Source organism: Phacochoerus africanus, chromosome 4 (assembly GCF_016906955.1).
Source record: "Phacochoerus africanus isolate WHEZ1 chromosome 4, ROS_Pafr_v1, whole genome shotgun sequence".
Lineage (NCBI taxonomy): Eukaryota > Metazoa > Chordata > Mammalia > Artiodactyla > Suidae > Phacochoerus > Phacochoerus africanus.
In genome coordinates this window covers 45336567-45352000 of record NC_062547.1, presented here as the reverse complement: position 1 = coordinate 45352000, position 15434 = coordinate 45336567, and the positions used below count along the sequence as shown (strand labels likewise).

General features: G+C 45.7%; 1 protein-coding gene across 1 annotated transcript in view; it reads left to right on the top strand.

Annotated features, from left to right (window-relative positions):
• Positions 1–15434, top strand: part of INSC (INSC spindle orientation adaptor protein) — a 168075-nt gene that overhangs the window by 130852 nt on the left and 21789 nt on the right. Inside the window, exons 10-12 of the mRNA XM_047776215.1 lie at positions 3406–3472; positions 7546–7701; positions 9685–9761. Coding sequence (XP_047632171.1) covers positions 3406–3472; positions 7546–7701; positions 9685–9761 — 300 coding nt within the window. The remainder of the gene's footprint in view (positions 1–3405; positions 3473–7545; positions 7702–9684; positions 9762–15434) is intronic.

Sequence of the window (15434 nt, the reverse complement as noted above, 5' to 3'; positions counted from 1 at the left end):
AAATAATGATAGATCCAAGATTTGGACTAGGCTGGTCCATGCAGTTAGCCACGATGCTACACTGCCTCTGACCTAGGGCCTCTCTTGGGGCCAATACCCTCTGTATTTATCAGATACCTACAGAGGGATGAGCACCCTCTCATGGAGGAGGAATAGGGTTTAATTAAAAATCATCAGGAGTTCCCATCGTGGCTCAGTGGTTAATGAATCCGACTAGGAACCATGGGGTTGTGGGTTCGATCCTTGGCCTTGCTCAGTGGGTTAAGGATCTGGTGTTGCCGTGAGCTGTGGTGTAGGTTGCAGATGCAGCTCAGATCCTGTGTTGCTGTGGCTGTGGTGTAGGCCGGCAGCTACAGCTCCGATTAGACCCCTGGCCTGGGAACCTCCATATGCCACGGGAGCAGCCCAAGAAATGGCAAAAAGACAAAAAAAAAAAAAATCATCAGACAGGAATGAATCAGCCTGCACCAGGGGAGACCTGTTCCTCTGGCTCCTGTACTCTGTCCCCTGACAGCACTGCTCTCTTTTAGCCAACAAGGTAAACCAGTTGTCCCTAAAATCCCAGCACTGGGCTTGCCTGTGAGCGGAAATGCTGTTGATCTTTTTTCCTGTCTACATCACAGTACACACAAGCATGTTTCAAAAAGGGGACTCAAAGCAGGGCATAATTGGCATTTATTCAAATTGTGCTTAATTGAACACTTCATCTGCACCTCAGAAAGCCACATGGGGTACAGGTTCTGTAAAGAGGAAGTAATTTTCATTAACAGGATCTAAATTAGTCTGACACAAAGACCTACCTGTGCCTGTGACACAGCTAGTAATTGCCGGGTAATGAACCTCACGCTACAGACAAAGGTTTCCTTTTCCTTTTTTATTTTGCCTTTCTGTTCTTTCCTTCCTTCCTTCCTTCCTCCCTCCCTCCTTCCTCCCAGCCTTCCTTTTCTTGTGGTTCTGTGTCAGGGAAGTGTCTTTACTCAGTGGCCGGGCTGGTAATGGTTGGAGGGAGCAGCCCCTGTGTCATAGGAACCAAGGTTGTGCCACCTGCTACCACTCAGAGCCCAGAGAAGGCCACATGGACTGCAGTCTGGCACAGACTTGGCTTTGTGACTCCTTCCTCCTAAGACTGTGCACTTTAGGAGTTCCCGTTGTGGCTCAGTGGTTAGCGAACCTGACTAGTGTCTATGGGGATGCAGGTTCGATCCCTGGCCTCGCTCGGTGGGTTGGGGATCCTGTGTTGCCGTGAGCTGTGGTGTAGGTCGCCGCTGTGGCTCAGATCCCACATTGCTGTGGCTCTGGTGTAGGCTGGCAGCTGAAGCTCTGATTGGACCCCTACCCTGGGAGCCTTCACAGGCCACGGGTGCAGCCCTAAAAAGACAAAAGAAAAAAGAATAAAAAGAAAAGACTGTGCACTTTATGCCTCTTGGAAACGCCTTTTTTTTTTTTTTAAACAATATCTTTTATCTATGTTTTTCTTCCCCCTCCTTCCACTCAGCCCTAAACACTCACAATCCTAAAAATAGGGTGAGGGAGGGCTTTAAGGACTAATCCTCCTTTAGACCTATTGTCTTTCTCAAATGCCGATAGGAGCTTGTCATTCCTCTCATGAAACATCTGGTGATGCAGAGTGGCCTTCAGGATGAAGCTTGTGGGGTATGTCCTGTTCCTCCCCTGGCCACCCACCCTATCATACTTATCTACGCAGGCCACTTCCACGTCCGAGCTGGAAGGGCTGACACACACAGATGCCACAGCCACCTGAGAAGGCATATCCCTGGCTCAGAAGGTTAAGGATCTGGTGTTGTCACTGCTGTGGCTCAGGTTGCTGCTGTGGCACGGGTTCAATCCCCAGGTCTGGAACTTCCACATGTTCCCTGTATGACCAAAACAAACAAACAAAAAGCCCTTTCCAGCATGTGTTTATTGGGGAAGGGAGAGGACAGATATTCTATTAATGTGGCAAATTTTTTTTTCTGTTTAAGAGATGTGTTATATGCATTTATCATCCAGAGTAATATACCAATATTGAACCAATTAAAATCTAGATAATAAGCTTTATGGGTCAGTGTTATGTTGCATTACTATGCATTATCCAGTTTCAGAATTGAAGCTGCCTGAGCTGTAGCAGGAGATCGTCATCTGCTGCCTCAGGGGTGGGAGCACAGCCTCCGGTTATACTGTGTGACAGGCTTTGACGAAACTTTTCAAGAGGGATAGGCCTGCACCAAGGAACAGTGTTACTTTATTTCATTATTGATTTTTATTGTATTTAGTTATTTTGTCTTTTAGGGCCGCACCCATGGCATATGGAGGTTCCCAGGCTAGGGGTCAAATTGGAGTTGTAGCTGCCAGCCTACACCACAGCCACAGCAATACCAGATCTTTAATCCACTGAGCAAGGCCAGGGATCGACCCTGCGTCCTCATGGATGCTTAGTCAGATTCGTTTCCACTGATTCACAACAGGAACGCCCTATTAGTGATTTTCAATTACCACTTGAGAGTGCTGTCTACATCCAGGGAAGTGGGTGGATTTTTAATTTGCTAAATTTTATGTCAAGAGCCGTGGGTGGTGTCTGAGGTAACAGGTGCCACGTTTGCAACATAACAGTGGTGTTTGCCACCCTGGTACAGTTTGGGGTCTATGGGCAGGGGCCCCTTGCTGGTCAACCCTTCATCAGTTTTGTGCTGTGAGTTCTCTGTGCAACTTTGACTATGTCAAGAGGGTGGAGATGGGGAGTGCTGTTGGCTGCCCAGCCCATGATGTTGTAACCAGGGCTCCCTGTTTACCTGGATTAGCGTCTCTTTCCTACAGACAGAGCCCTTCAGCCATGACTGACAAGCAAAGCTTGCAGCCTACAGACTTAGAAAAGCGTAGCTGAGCAAGAACGCTTGTCAGATTGCATACAATACCTTAAGCTCAGGGCATAATGCAGCCTTTAGTCTCCAAGTCACTATTTCTATCTGAACCTCCAGATAGTCTCCATTCATTTCAAGTTGAACGTAGGTGGGGTTCAGTATCAGGGCAGGAAGCTGGGATGGAACGAACTCAATCCAGGATAGGGGCTAGACAGAAACCTGCCAGTTATAGCTGCATTTCAGGGCCTGGAGCTGAAGGGACCCTGCAGAAAGGTAATGGAGACTCCATCTTCAGGTGACTCTCCAGCGGTGTCCTAGGGAGCCATCCCAGGGCCACATGCTGATGAATGACCATCAGTCCCTGGGGAAACACATCTGGGTGGCAGAAGCCCATGAAGATGGGAGAAGATACCACGGAAGGATGGGCCCGGTGGACCACGAGGAATCACAGGCTAAAGGAAGGCTTTGTAGCCCCTGGCTCATCTGTACAGAGTGCCTTTTGGCTTGGGTGTGCCCATTTCCTTAGCTTCTTAATTCCCTTTTCCAGATTGTGACCATCTTGGCAAACATGTCTGTCCTGGAGCAGTGCGCCTCTGACATCATTCAGGAGAACGGTATGTCTTTGCAGCAGTATGCATGCTGTGTGCGTTACGTGGCTCTATAGGACCTTGCACCTTGGTGTTTGTGTAAAGGCCTTTGTGTAGGCTCGCAAATTTGTTTTTTGTTTTTGTTTTGTTTTGCTTTTTAGGGCTGCACTGGTGGCATAGGGAGGTTCCCAGGCTAGGGGTCAAATTGGAGCTATAGCTGCCAGCTTATGCCATAGCCATAGCAATGCCAGATTCGAGCCACGTCTGCGACCTACACGACAACTCACAGCAATGCTGGATCCTTAACCCACTGAGCGAGGCCAGGGATCGAACTTGCAACCTCAAGGTTCCTAGTCGGATTCGTTGCTGCTGCGCCGCGATGGGAAATCCAAGGCTCATAAATTTGTACACGTGGTTCTCCACACTTGCAGGCGCACACGTACGTGTGCTCATGTGGGCAGCTGGACCCGTATATAAATGTTTGCTTGCTTCCGTGGGGCTTCCATTCTAGTGGGAGGCAGATGCTGAACAAACGATAGAGAATGCTAAGTGCAGAAAATACCGCAGGGAAGACAAGAAGATAAATCCAAGGTGGAAGGGTGGCAGTTGCTATTAGGATGGTAAAAAGAAGACTAAGATTTCATTATGACCCAAAAGTAAAAACCTATTCCTACAAAGGATGTGTTCCAACTTTAAATCATGCCCGGGAACAGTGTGAGGCGGGGTTTCAGGTCAGGACCATCTGGATCCCTTGGTGCCTCATGGAGAGCATCTCTTTCCTCTTGCTCCCTGCTCCCATCTTGTGCAGAAGGTGTCACTAGGTCCAGGTTTCGTTGACCTGCTGGAGGACAGGTCAGCTGTCTTGCAGCTGGGAACCAAGTAGTGAAGGCTTCCCCTGACTGAGAAATAAAGGAGCAATTAGCACCCAGTTGGAAACCAGAGGCGCTAATGAGGATGAGTGAGCTGGGAGTCTGGGCAGCTGCTTCTGCCCAGGTTGCCTGCTGTTTGAGCAAACATACACATTCCCATCACCCATTGCTCTATTGCTAATTGAAAGGCATCATTTTGTGTGAATTTTCTGTGATTCACATTCATTTATTTGATATTCATTCCCACATACTTGAGCTAAGCACTATTCAGGATACTTTATTTTTGTCTCTTGTCTTCTTAGGGCTGCACCCATGGCATATGAAGGTTCCCAGGCTAGGGGTCTAATCAGAGCTTAAGCTGCCGGCCGGCCTACACCACAGCCACAGCAATGCCAGATCTGAGCCGCATCTGCAACCTACACCACAGCTCACGGCAATGCCGGATCCTTAACCCACTGAGCAAGGCCAGGGATTGAACCTGAAACCTCATGATTCCTAGTTGGATTCATTTCCGCTGAGCCATGATGGGAACTCCACATTCTGGATACTTTAGATATACTTATTCATTAAAAGGACAAAAACCCTCTCCCTACGGGCTCAGCCACTGGCCTATGAGAAACTGTTCTTTGTCAGACTCATGTATGAAACTGGGGATTGGAAAATGACTTCTTCCTGGGACCAGAAGGAGTTAGTAAAATTTCTTTTTTCTTTTTTCTTTTTGTCTTTTCTAGGGCTGCTCCCAAGGCATATGGAGGTTCCCAGGCTAGGGGTCTAATTGGAGCTGTAGTCACTGGCCTACGCCACAGCCACAGCAATGCAGGATATGAGCTGTGTCTGTGAGCTCATAGCTCCATAGCTCACGGCAACACCGGATCCTTAACCCACTGAGCAAGGCCAGGGAGAGAACCTGCAGCCTCATGGTTCCTAGTTGGATTCATTAACTGCTGAGCCACGACGGGAACTCCAGTAAAATTTCTTAATCCTGTGGCACTATCTGCAGTTGTCATTTTGATGCCCACTGTTCGTGTCCCCACAGGGCAAAGTCAGCCCTGACTTTGTCTTAGGGACATTGTGGGCATAAGAGGCTTTTGAAGACCGTGTTCCATTCTGTGGCCAGGAAGAGGGTTGAAGAGAAGCACCTTCCCCCAAGTTCAGTGTGTGTGGTGGCAGAGCTACAGGGTTGAGAAAGGCAGGGCCTGCAGCGTCCCCGAGGAGGGAAAAAATGGGGCACTTACTCAGCTCACCAGAGCGAGAAACAGCCCTTCCCCAGGACTGCATAATCTTAGGAGCCACAATAAAATTACTCATAGCCCCCTGATTTGGGATCTGGGAGACTTAGAAATGGAATCTGGTTCAAGTAAGATTTAGAGGCACATGACTGAGGCACTGGCCAGGAAGTGATTCCTATGTGAACTTGAAAAGTTGCTTCCACTCTCCAGACCTCAGGTGCTGGCTGTGAAATGGGGGAGAGGGAGGAGTTGGGTTGGAACTTGAAGGATCTGTAGGGCTCTGTGGTCTTAAAAGTCAGAGGCTGCAAACCTAGATGCCTAGAGGACCCACTCGGGTAACACAAACGGATGGTGTGGGCTCGGCAGCGACTAGATTGATCTCATGTAAAGGAGTAACCTGGGAGTTCTCTCTGAGGCTCAGCAGTTAATGAACCCGACTAGGATCCATGAGGATGTGGGTTCGATCCCTAGCTCGCTCAGTTGGTCAAGGATCCGGCGTTGCTGGGAGTGGTAGTATAGGTCAAAAATGCAGCTCGGATCTGGCATGACTGTGGCACAGGTCGGCAGCTGTAGCTCCTGTTCAACCTCTAGCCTGGGAACTTCCGTATGCTGCAGGTGCAGCCCTAAAAAAGCAAATAAATAAATAAATAATAAAGGAGTAACCTTATAAGCGTCAACAAATTGCTGATATGCAGAAATGTGGGCCCAGTGTTCTCAGATCAAGAAAGAATTTTTCAGAAGCCAGAACTCAGGATTTTTATGGAATCTCCCAATTAGCATGTTAGCCAAGATGTTAAAAAAAAAAAAATAGTAGACAATGTGTAAAGCAAGAAAACAAAGCAAAAATACATCTGTGGGCCATGTCTGGTTGAAGTTCTAAGCAGGCAAATGCCTCTATGTGCACAGAAGATGGAGATTCACGACAACCTGTAGGATGGGAACTATTTGTATGGCGGGCGAGAGGGGAAAGAATATCCCCTGCAGAAAGAATTAGGTGGGCATGGAGTTCCTGTCGTGGCTCAGTGGTTGACGAATCCGACTAGGAACCATGAGGTTGCGGGTTCGATCCCTGGCCTTGCTCAGTGGATTAAGGATCTGGCATTGCCGTGAGCTGTGGTGTATGTAGGTTGCAGATGTGGCTTGGATCCTGCATTGCTGTGGCCCTGGTGTAGGCCGGCGGCTGCAGCTCCGATTAGACCCCTAAAGTGGGAACTTCCATATGCCGAGGGAGCTGCCCTAGAAATGGCAAAAAAAAAAAAAAAAAGAATTAGGTGGGCAAAGGCACGAGGTGGGAGTGGATGTGGGTGTGTGTGTGGGTTTGTGGGACAAATCTGAAGACAGATCTGGTTTCAGGGGAGGGCAGGGAGGCTCTTGGCTGGCCAAATTCAAGCCAGCTACTCCACCCTCTCCTGCTACGTGAATCCCCCCAAAGCATTTGATCTAGTGATTATCCAGCTTAGGTTTGGGTCACCTCCCTCCAGGGGGACCCACCATGTCTGGACCTATCTCAGATGCAGCCATTATCTGGAGTGAAGAGGTGATGGATGGTAACCTGATTATCTGAGTTCTGATACCAGCTCCCCAGTGCTTACTGTGTGACCCTAGGCAAAATGCTTCATGTCTCTCTGGGCCTCGGAGTGAATTATAACAGACAGTACTTAGTTTATGAGGAGGTTTTAGGGATCATGCATTTACTGTGTATTTAGCGCAACATCAGGGATGTCATAAAAGCACAGTAACATCATTAAACAGAAATTAAAAGGATGTCCTCCAGATGTCCCTTCCAAGGATAGCGACTAGGTCCATGGAATCAGAGACACCCCCAGGGCAGAGGAAGTAGATGAGGTGACCTCGGCCAGGCTCCTCCTCTGGTTGGGAACCCTGTGCCATCCCAGCAGCCTTTGCTTGAACCCACAGCCATCCATCTAGCTGGCCCCAAGGAGAGGACGTCTCCCTGCTCCGCAGCTCTCAGCTCTTCATCTGTTCATTGCGTTCCACCCAGGGGTCCAGCTGATCATGGGCATGCTGTCTGAGAAGCCAAGGTCTGGGACCCCCGCTGAGGTGGCGGCCTGTGAGCGAGTCCAGCAGAAGGCTGCAGTGACCCTGGCCCGTCTCAGCCGAGATCCAGAGGTGGCACGAGAGGCTGTGCGGCTGAGCTGTGAGTGGTGCTGTGGCAGGAGTGGCGAGGGGGGACCGGGGCTGGGAGCAACCTGATTTCACGGTGGCGGTGCTGAGGAAGGACTCAGAGCAGGGCTGGTGTGGGGGGCCCAGGGTGCAGGCCCTTAGGTAGCTTCCTTTCCCCTGGGGCTGAAGCAAGGAGGAGTCTAGAGAGGTTCAAGGTGGCCAGAAGAGTGACTCACTTGCAGGCTTCCTGTTTAACGAGGACCCGGTTCTTTCATTCATTCATGCATTTCCTCATTCATTCATTCACTCATTCTGTTATTTACTTTTTTTCTTCACCACTCATTTGTTCATTCACTGATGAATTCATCCTTTTGCTCATTCACTCATTGACTCATTCATTCAGTCAGTCACTTATTTACCCAACAAATATTTTCAGCACATCCACTCCATGCTAGGCTCTGTTCTGAGTGCTGGGCTTATAACATTGATTATAACCATGTCCTGACCACAGAGGCTTATAGCCCTATGTGGAAAGAAAAAATTGCACTTGAGTATCAGAGAGCAATGCTCAGAGCATGTCCACAGCATGTTTGGCACACAGAGAAGTAGCCCATATTTATCCGGGTGGTTCAAAGGATGTTTTAACAAGGAGGTTGACTCTTCAGCTGTGATCTGAGGAGATTCAGGTGTGAGGGCTAAGAAAGGCTGCCCCAGGCAGAGGTAGGATAGGCCTGGTAGTGTCACCAACCATCCAGGTACTTGGAGGACAGAGAGCAAGAGGTGGCTCTGGGGCAGCAGAGGGTTCAGGCTTCATAATGACTTCGTGGAGGATAAACAGAATCTGTCTGTACACCTTTTATTACTACTTACAGTGTTTTTTTTTTTGTTTGTTTTACCATTGTTCAAACTCATGTAGAGTTTGAAAAAATTGTTTTCACTGAAAAACAAAATCATTTAACTTTCCTTTGTAAAGGTTAAGGAAACATAATCTACTCAACCTGTAGTCTTCTATAATTTTAGCTACAATATATTTTCTTTTCTTTTTTTTTTTCTTTGTCTTTTCGCCTTTCCTTGGGCCACTCCCGTGGCATATAGAGGTTCCTAGGCTAGGGGTCTAATTGGAGCTGTAGCCACTGGCCTACACCAGAGCCACAGCAACACGGGATCCAAGCCGCATCTGCGACTCACACCACAGCTCATGGCAATGCCGGATCCTTAACCCACTGAGAGAGGGCAGGTATTGAATCTGCATCCTCATGGATACTAGTCAGATTCATTTCCACTGAGCCACAGCGGGAATTCCTACAATATATTTTCTGACTCAAATAGTCAAGTGGTTAAAAAAAAAGGGTGCTAGGAAGTTCCACTGATAAAGATGTAAATGTTTAATTTAACTCTGGTAAAATCAAAAGTTCCTGCCTGGGAAGTTCTTTCTCAGAAAGACCTGTGGTATCTTTTTTGTCTTTTTAGGGCCACATCTGTGGCATATGGAGGTTCCCAGGCTAGGGGTTGAATTGAACCTGTACCTGCCAGCCCACACCACAGCCACGCCAGATCCAAGCCTTGTCTATGACGTACACCACAGCTCACAGTAACTCCGGATCCTTAACCCCTTGAGCAAGGCCAGGGGCCGAACCTGTGTCCTCATGGATACTAGTCAGACTCATTTCCTCTGAACCACGACGGGAACTCTAGATCTGCACTGTCTTCCGCTGCTCATCCCTCTGCAGTGTGGGTGAGCTCCATCCTGGCCAGTGTTCTGGTGCATAAGGGTTTGGTTTTGATTGTCCAGCTCATCCTGGCCCTGACCAGGGTCCATTCACACATGAGGGAGCAGAAAGTCTCGCTGCCAAACTCCTCAGGGCGGCTCAGCACATTTCCCGGCTAAATGGTGGCCACCCGCTTCCCCATGTTCCCCACGTGGAGGAGTGTGTGTGAGAGACAGAAGCACCTCTGGGTCAGGCTTGGCCAGATCCATCTCGATCCAGGCCTGAGTGTCTCCCCCTGTCTCACGCAGGCATGACCCGCCTCATCGAACTCTGCCGCTCGCCCTCCGAGAGGAACAGCAGTGATGCCGTGCTGGTGGCCTGCCTGGTGAGTTCCCAGACTTCCCCAGCTTTCTTCACAGGCTTTGGGCTTGCCAGGGGCCAGGAGAATGGGCTGTGCTGCAGTTGGCTTGGGTAAATCAGGAAGCTTATTCTAGGTTTTCACTATTCTCTTTAAAATGGTGATAAAAGTAATACTTGTGTGACTTAGTTCATAAGACTGTGATGAAAATTATATGAGGTCATGTATGGGAAAGGAGGTAACCCCATTACCACAATTTTAGTAACCATGCATCCTAGAGAACCCATGAACCCTTAACAGTGGGTCAACATCAGAGGGGCCGGCTGGCAGAATGCTGGGTGGTGGTGGTGGTGCTGTCATGGTGCTTGCAGCACATGGAAGCTAGACTATAATGTCTTCTATCTGTTCCAAAGGGGACACTGTGAGAAAGCCTTCTTTCCTCCTCAAACTGAGCCCCTCTTCTGGTGCTCTTCCAGCTTCGTAGCTCCCTCCTGCTTTATGGAGTAGGATAGGACAGGACCGTCGTATTATTCAGCCAGCTCCCAGGATCTTCACCCCCAACAAAGCTCCTGCATCCTGGGAAGTCCCACCCAACTTCTTGATATGTGGGTCCAACCATGAAATTATCAAGAGCCCTGGACAGGGGATACATGCCTTGTCTCTACACTGCTCCCTGCTAGGCTGCATCAAACCCTAAAACAGAGCAGCTAACAGTTGGAAGTGTTCATTGTATAAGCCCTTCAACTTCCAGAAGGGGGTGCCAGATCCTCAGAGACCATGAGAGAGAAGCTAGGTCTAGAAGTTCTTCAAGTTGTTTCACAATAAAGCCCCTCCTTAGCCCCCTTTTTTTTAAATTTTTTTTATTTTTTGTCTTTTTGCTTTTTCTAGGGCTGCTCCCGCGGCATATGGAGGATCCCAGGCTAGGGGTCTAATCGGAGCTGTAGCCGCCAGCCTACGCCAGAGCCACAGCCATGCGGGATCCAAGCCTCGTCTGTGACCTACACCACAGCTCATGGCAATGCCAGATCCTTAACCCACTGAGCAAGGCCAGGGATTGAACCCGCAACCTCATGGTTCCTAGTCAGATTCGTTAACCACTGTGCCAAGATGGGAACTGCCTCTCCCCCTTTTTAATACTGAGTTCATCCCATTTCTGAAAACGCCTGATGGGCACTGTATGGTGGTAGACACACCAAGCATTACAGTTGGACATACCTGTCTTGGATTAGCCATTACAAACTATGTGACCTTGGGTAGGCCACTAAGTGCTGTAAATTTTCTTAAAAATTTGCTCTGAGATTCTGTGGCCCCTACATGCTTCTAGGCTTTGAGATACAACTGTGGGGGAAAAAAAAAGATTAAAGTCTCAGCTCTGATGAGGCTTTTATTCTGGTATCTGCAGAAGAACCTTCATCTTTTTTGTGCCTTTGGTAATCGGGTGAAGCTTATGGACCCCTTCTCAGTATTAGGTTTTAAATGGATATCATAAAATACATAGGCTTAAAAGGAAAATCATAATAAAATAATTATTAGGCCATTTAAACAGGTAAGATATGTATATACACACACACATATATATACTTTTAAATGAACACATTAAATAAAAGCTAGCAGTAAGTCTTGAGTAGCCATGAGCATAAATGATATTTGAAGGTACCTCCAAAAAATGTATTGGGATGTGAAATTGTTACCGAATCAAGCTTAGGTCTGCTTTGCCCATGTGCAGTAAAGCCAGTCTATTGGTACTGGGTTATGGTGAAGGAAAATGCAGCATTTATTGCAAGGCATCAAGCAAGGAGTCCAGGTAGCTAGTGCTTAAAAGGCCTGAACTGTAGTTCCCGTCGTGGCGCAGTGGTTGACGAATCTGACTAGGAACCATGAGGTTGCGGGTTCGGTCCCTGCCCTTGCTCAGTTGGTTAATGATCCCGCGTTGCCGTGAGCTGTGGTGTAGGTTGCAGACGCGGCTCGGATCCCGCGTTGCTGTGGCTCTGGTGTAGGCCAGTGGCTACAGCTCCGATTCGACCCCTAGCCTGGGAATCTCCATATGCTGCGGGAGCGGCCCAAAGAAATAGCAAAAAGACAAAAAAAAAAAAAAAAAAAGGTCTGAACTCCCAAAAGGCTTTCAGGGATATGTTTTTCAAGACAGGATAAGGAGGGAGGTTGTGGGGTGTGTGATCAACTCATGGACATGCTTCTGATTAGCTGGTGGTAGGGTAATCAGGAGTCAGTATCATCAACCTTTTGATTCCATCCACCTGGTAGGGCTTTCAGTATCTGCAAAACTGCTCAAAGGATATGGCTCCGAATATGATCTATAACTTTCGAGGAGGAACTAAGGGCCTGGACTTTGCTTAATGGCTAAACTATTATTATTTTGTCACGCTTGAGTGTTTTCCTTTCTTTCTGCATTTTATTGCTTCTCTGATTAAATGTACTCTTTGGAACTTGGGGAAGCCGAGCAAACTAAAGTTTTTCTACACATCAAAGGCAGGTAGAGGATATGGGCCGGGGGCACTGTTCCAGGAAGGCCCCATAGGGTCCTGCTTGGTTATAGCGCTCCCCCCCCTCACCCCGCCCCGTCTTTGATGTTCAACCATGAATGAGAGGAACAGGTGCAGAGAAAGAGAATAAAGTTTTGGATTGAGAGGTTCATCATAAATTTGGCAGAGGAATTAGGTTTAAGTTACCATTTCTCAAAATTTTAACTTTTCCCAACTCTTTGAGAGACCAGGGCAACAACCTGGCTACTTCCTGCTGAAATGGGGCGTAGTCCTGCCTCGATGTGGGGAAGGGACACAGAGTTGGAAATAGTGCCTAGTTTCAAGCTTAGAATCAATAATTAATATTATGAAAACATTACTTCTCTCTTCGATTGCTTTGTCATAGTACCTGGATAAACATTTGAAAATTGAGGTTAATGATCAAAATGTGGTCATTCCCAAGAGAGTCTTCCTGTTTTACTTTATAAATTTAATTTTTATATTAATTAATGTTTATGGCTGTACTCACAGCACATGGATGTTCCCAGGCCAGGGATTGGATCTATGCTGCCACAGAGACACTACCAGATCCTTAATCTGCTGTGCCGTAGTGCGAACTCAATTTTTATTTTACATTGGAGTATAATTGATGTACAAGGTTGTGTTGCAGGTTTACATCAAAGTGATCCAGTTATACATATACATATATCCATTCTTTTTCAGTTCTTTTCCCGTATAGGTTATTACAGAATATTGAGAAGAGTTCCCTGTGCTATATAGTAGGTACTTGTTTATTATCCATTTAATATATAGTAATGTGTATATGTTAATCCCAAACTCCTAATTTATCCTTCCCCCCTTTCTCCTTTGGTATCCATAAATTTGTTTTCTAAATCTGTGAAACTGTTTCTCTTTTGTAAATAAGTTCATTTGTATCATTTTTCTTTTTCGATTCCCCATATAAGTGATATATTTGTTTTTCTCTGACTTCAGTTAGTATGATAATCTCTAGGTCCATCCGTGTTGCTGCAAATAGCATTATCTCATTCTTTTTTTCACAGCTGAGTAATATTCCATTGTGTATATGTACCTCATCTTCTTTATCCATTCCTCTGTCAATGGACATTTAGGTTGCTTCCATGTCTTGGCTGTTGTAAATAGTGCTGCAGTGAACAGCACTATTTGGGGTACATGTGTCTTTTTGAATTATGGTTTTCTCCAGATATATGCCTAGGAGTGGGGTTGCTGGGTTATGTGGTAGTTCTGCATTTAGTTTTCTGAGGAACCTCCATACTGTTTTCCATAGTGGTTGTATCAATTTACATTCCCATCAAAAGTGTGGGAAGGTTCCCTTTTTTACACATCCTCTCCTGCATTTATTATTTGTAGACATTTTGATGATGGCCATTCTGAGTGGTGTGAAATAATACCCCATTGTAGTTTCTATTTGCCTTTCTCTAATAATTAGTGATGTTGAACATCTTTTCATGTGTTTTTTGGCCTTCTGTCTTCCTTGGAGAAATGTCTAGATCCTCTGATCTTTTTTTATTATTTGTTTGATATAAAGCAGTATGAGCTGTTTGTATATTTTGGAGATTAATCCCATGTAGGTTGCTTCATTTGCAAAGATTTCTTCCCATTTTGTGTGTTGTCTTTTTTGTGTATGGTTTCCTTTACCGTGCAAAAGCTTTTAAGTTTAATTAGGTCCCATTTGTTTTTATTCTCCTTACTCTAGGAGGTAGATCAAAAAAAAGATATTGCTGTGATTTATGTCAAAGAGTGTTTTGCCTACGTTTTCCTCTTGGAGTTTGCAGCATGCAGTCTTAGATTTAGGTCCTTATTTTAAGTTTGCATATGGTATTAGGAAATGTTCTAATTTCATTCCTTTACATGTAGCTGTCCAGTTTTCCCAGCACCACAAGTTGAGGACACTGTCTCTTCTCTATTGTATATTCTTGCCCTTGTCATAGATTAGTTGACTATAGATGTGTAGGTTTATCTCTGGGGTTTCTATCCCATTCCACCTATATATATTTCTGCTTTTGTGGCAATAGCATACTGTTTTGAGACAGTGGCTGTGTAGCCTGAAGTCAGGGAGCCTGATTCCTCCAGTTCCATTTTTCTTTTTCAAGGTTGCTTTGGCTATTACGGGTCTTTCATATTTCTATACAAATTTTAAGATTTTTTTGTTCTAGTTCTGTGAAGAATGACATTGGTAATTTGATAGAGATTGCACTGAATCTATAAATTGTCTTGGGTAATATTGTCATTTTGACAATACTTATTCTTCCAGTTCATGAGCATGTTATAATTTTCCATCTGTTTGTGTCATCTCTGGTTTCATCAGAGTCTTATTTTTAGAGTGTAGGTCTTTTGCCTCTTTAGGTAGGTTTATTTCTGGGTATTCTTTTCGATGTGATGGTAAATGGAATTGTTTCCTTAATTTCTCTTTCTGATCTTTCATTGTTAGTGTATAGGAATACAAGAGATTTCTGTGTATTAATTTTATATCTGCAACTTCATTTTGAATTCATTGATGGGCTCTAATAGTTTTCTGGTAGCATCTTTAGGATTTTCTGTGTATAGTATCATGTCACCTACAAACAGTGACAGTTTTGCTGCTTTTACAATTTGGGTGTTTTTTTTCTTATATGGCTAGGGCTTCCAAAACTATGTTGAATAGAAGTAGTAAGAGTGGATATCCTTGTCTTGTTCCTGGTCTTAGCAGACATGCTTTCAGTTTTTCACCATTGAGAATGATATTAGGTATGGGTTTGTCATATATAGCCTTTATCATGTTGAGGGTATAGATTCCCTCTATACCCACTTTCTGGAGAGTTTGTATCAGAATTGGGTGTTGAATTTTGTCAAAAGATTTTTCTGCATCTCCTGAGAGGATCATATGGTTTTTATTCTTTGATTTGCAAATGTGGTGTAAATATTGAAATATTGAAAAATCCTTGCATCCCCAGAATATATCCCACTTGACCATGGTGTATAATCTTTTACTGTATCATTGGATTTCATTTAGTAATATTTTGCTGAAGATTTTTGCGTCTATGTTCATCAGTGGTATTAGCCTGTAATTTTTGTGCGTGTATTGTATCTTTTTCTGATTTTGGGATCAGGGTGATGGTGGCCTCATAAAATGAGTTTGGTAATGTCCCTTCCTCTGAAATTTTTTGGAAGAGTTTCAGAAGAGTAGGTATTAACTTTTCTC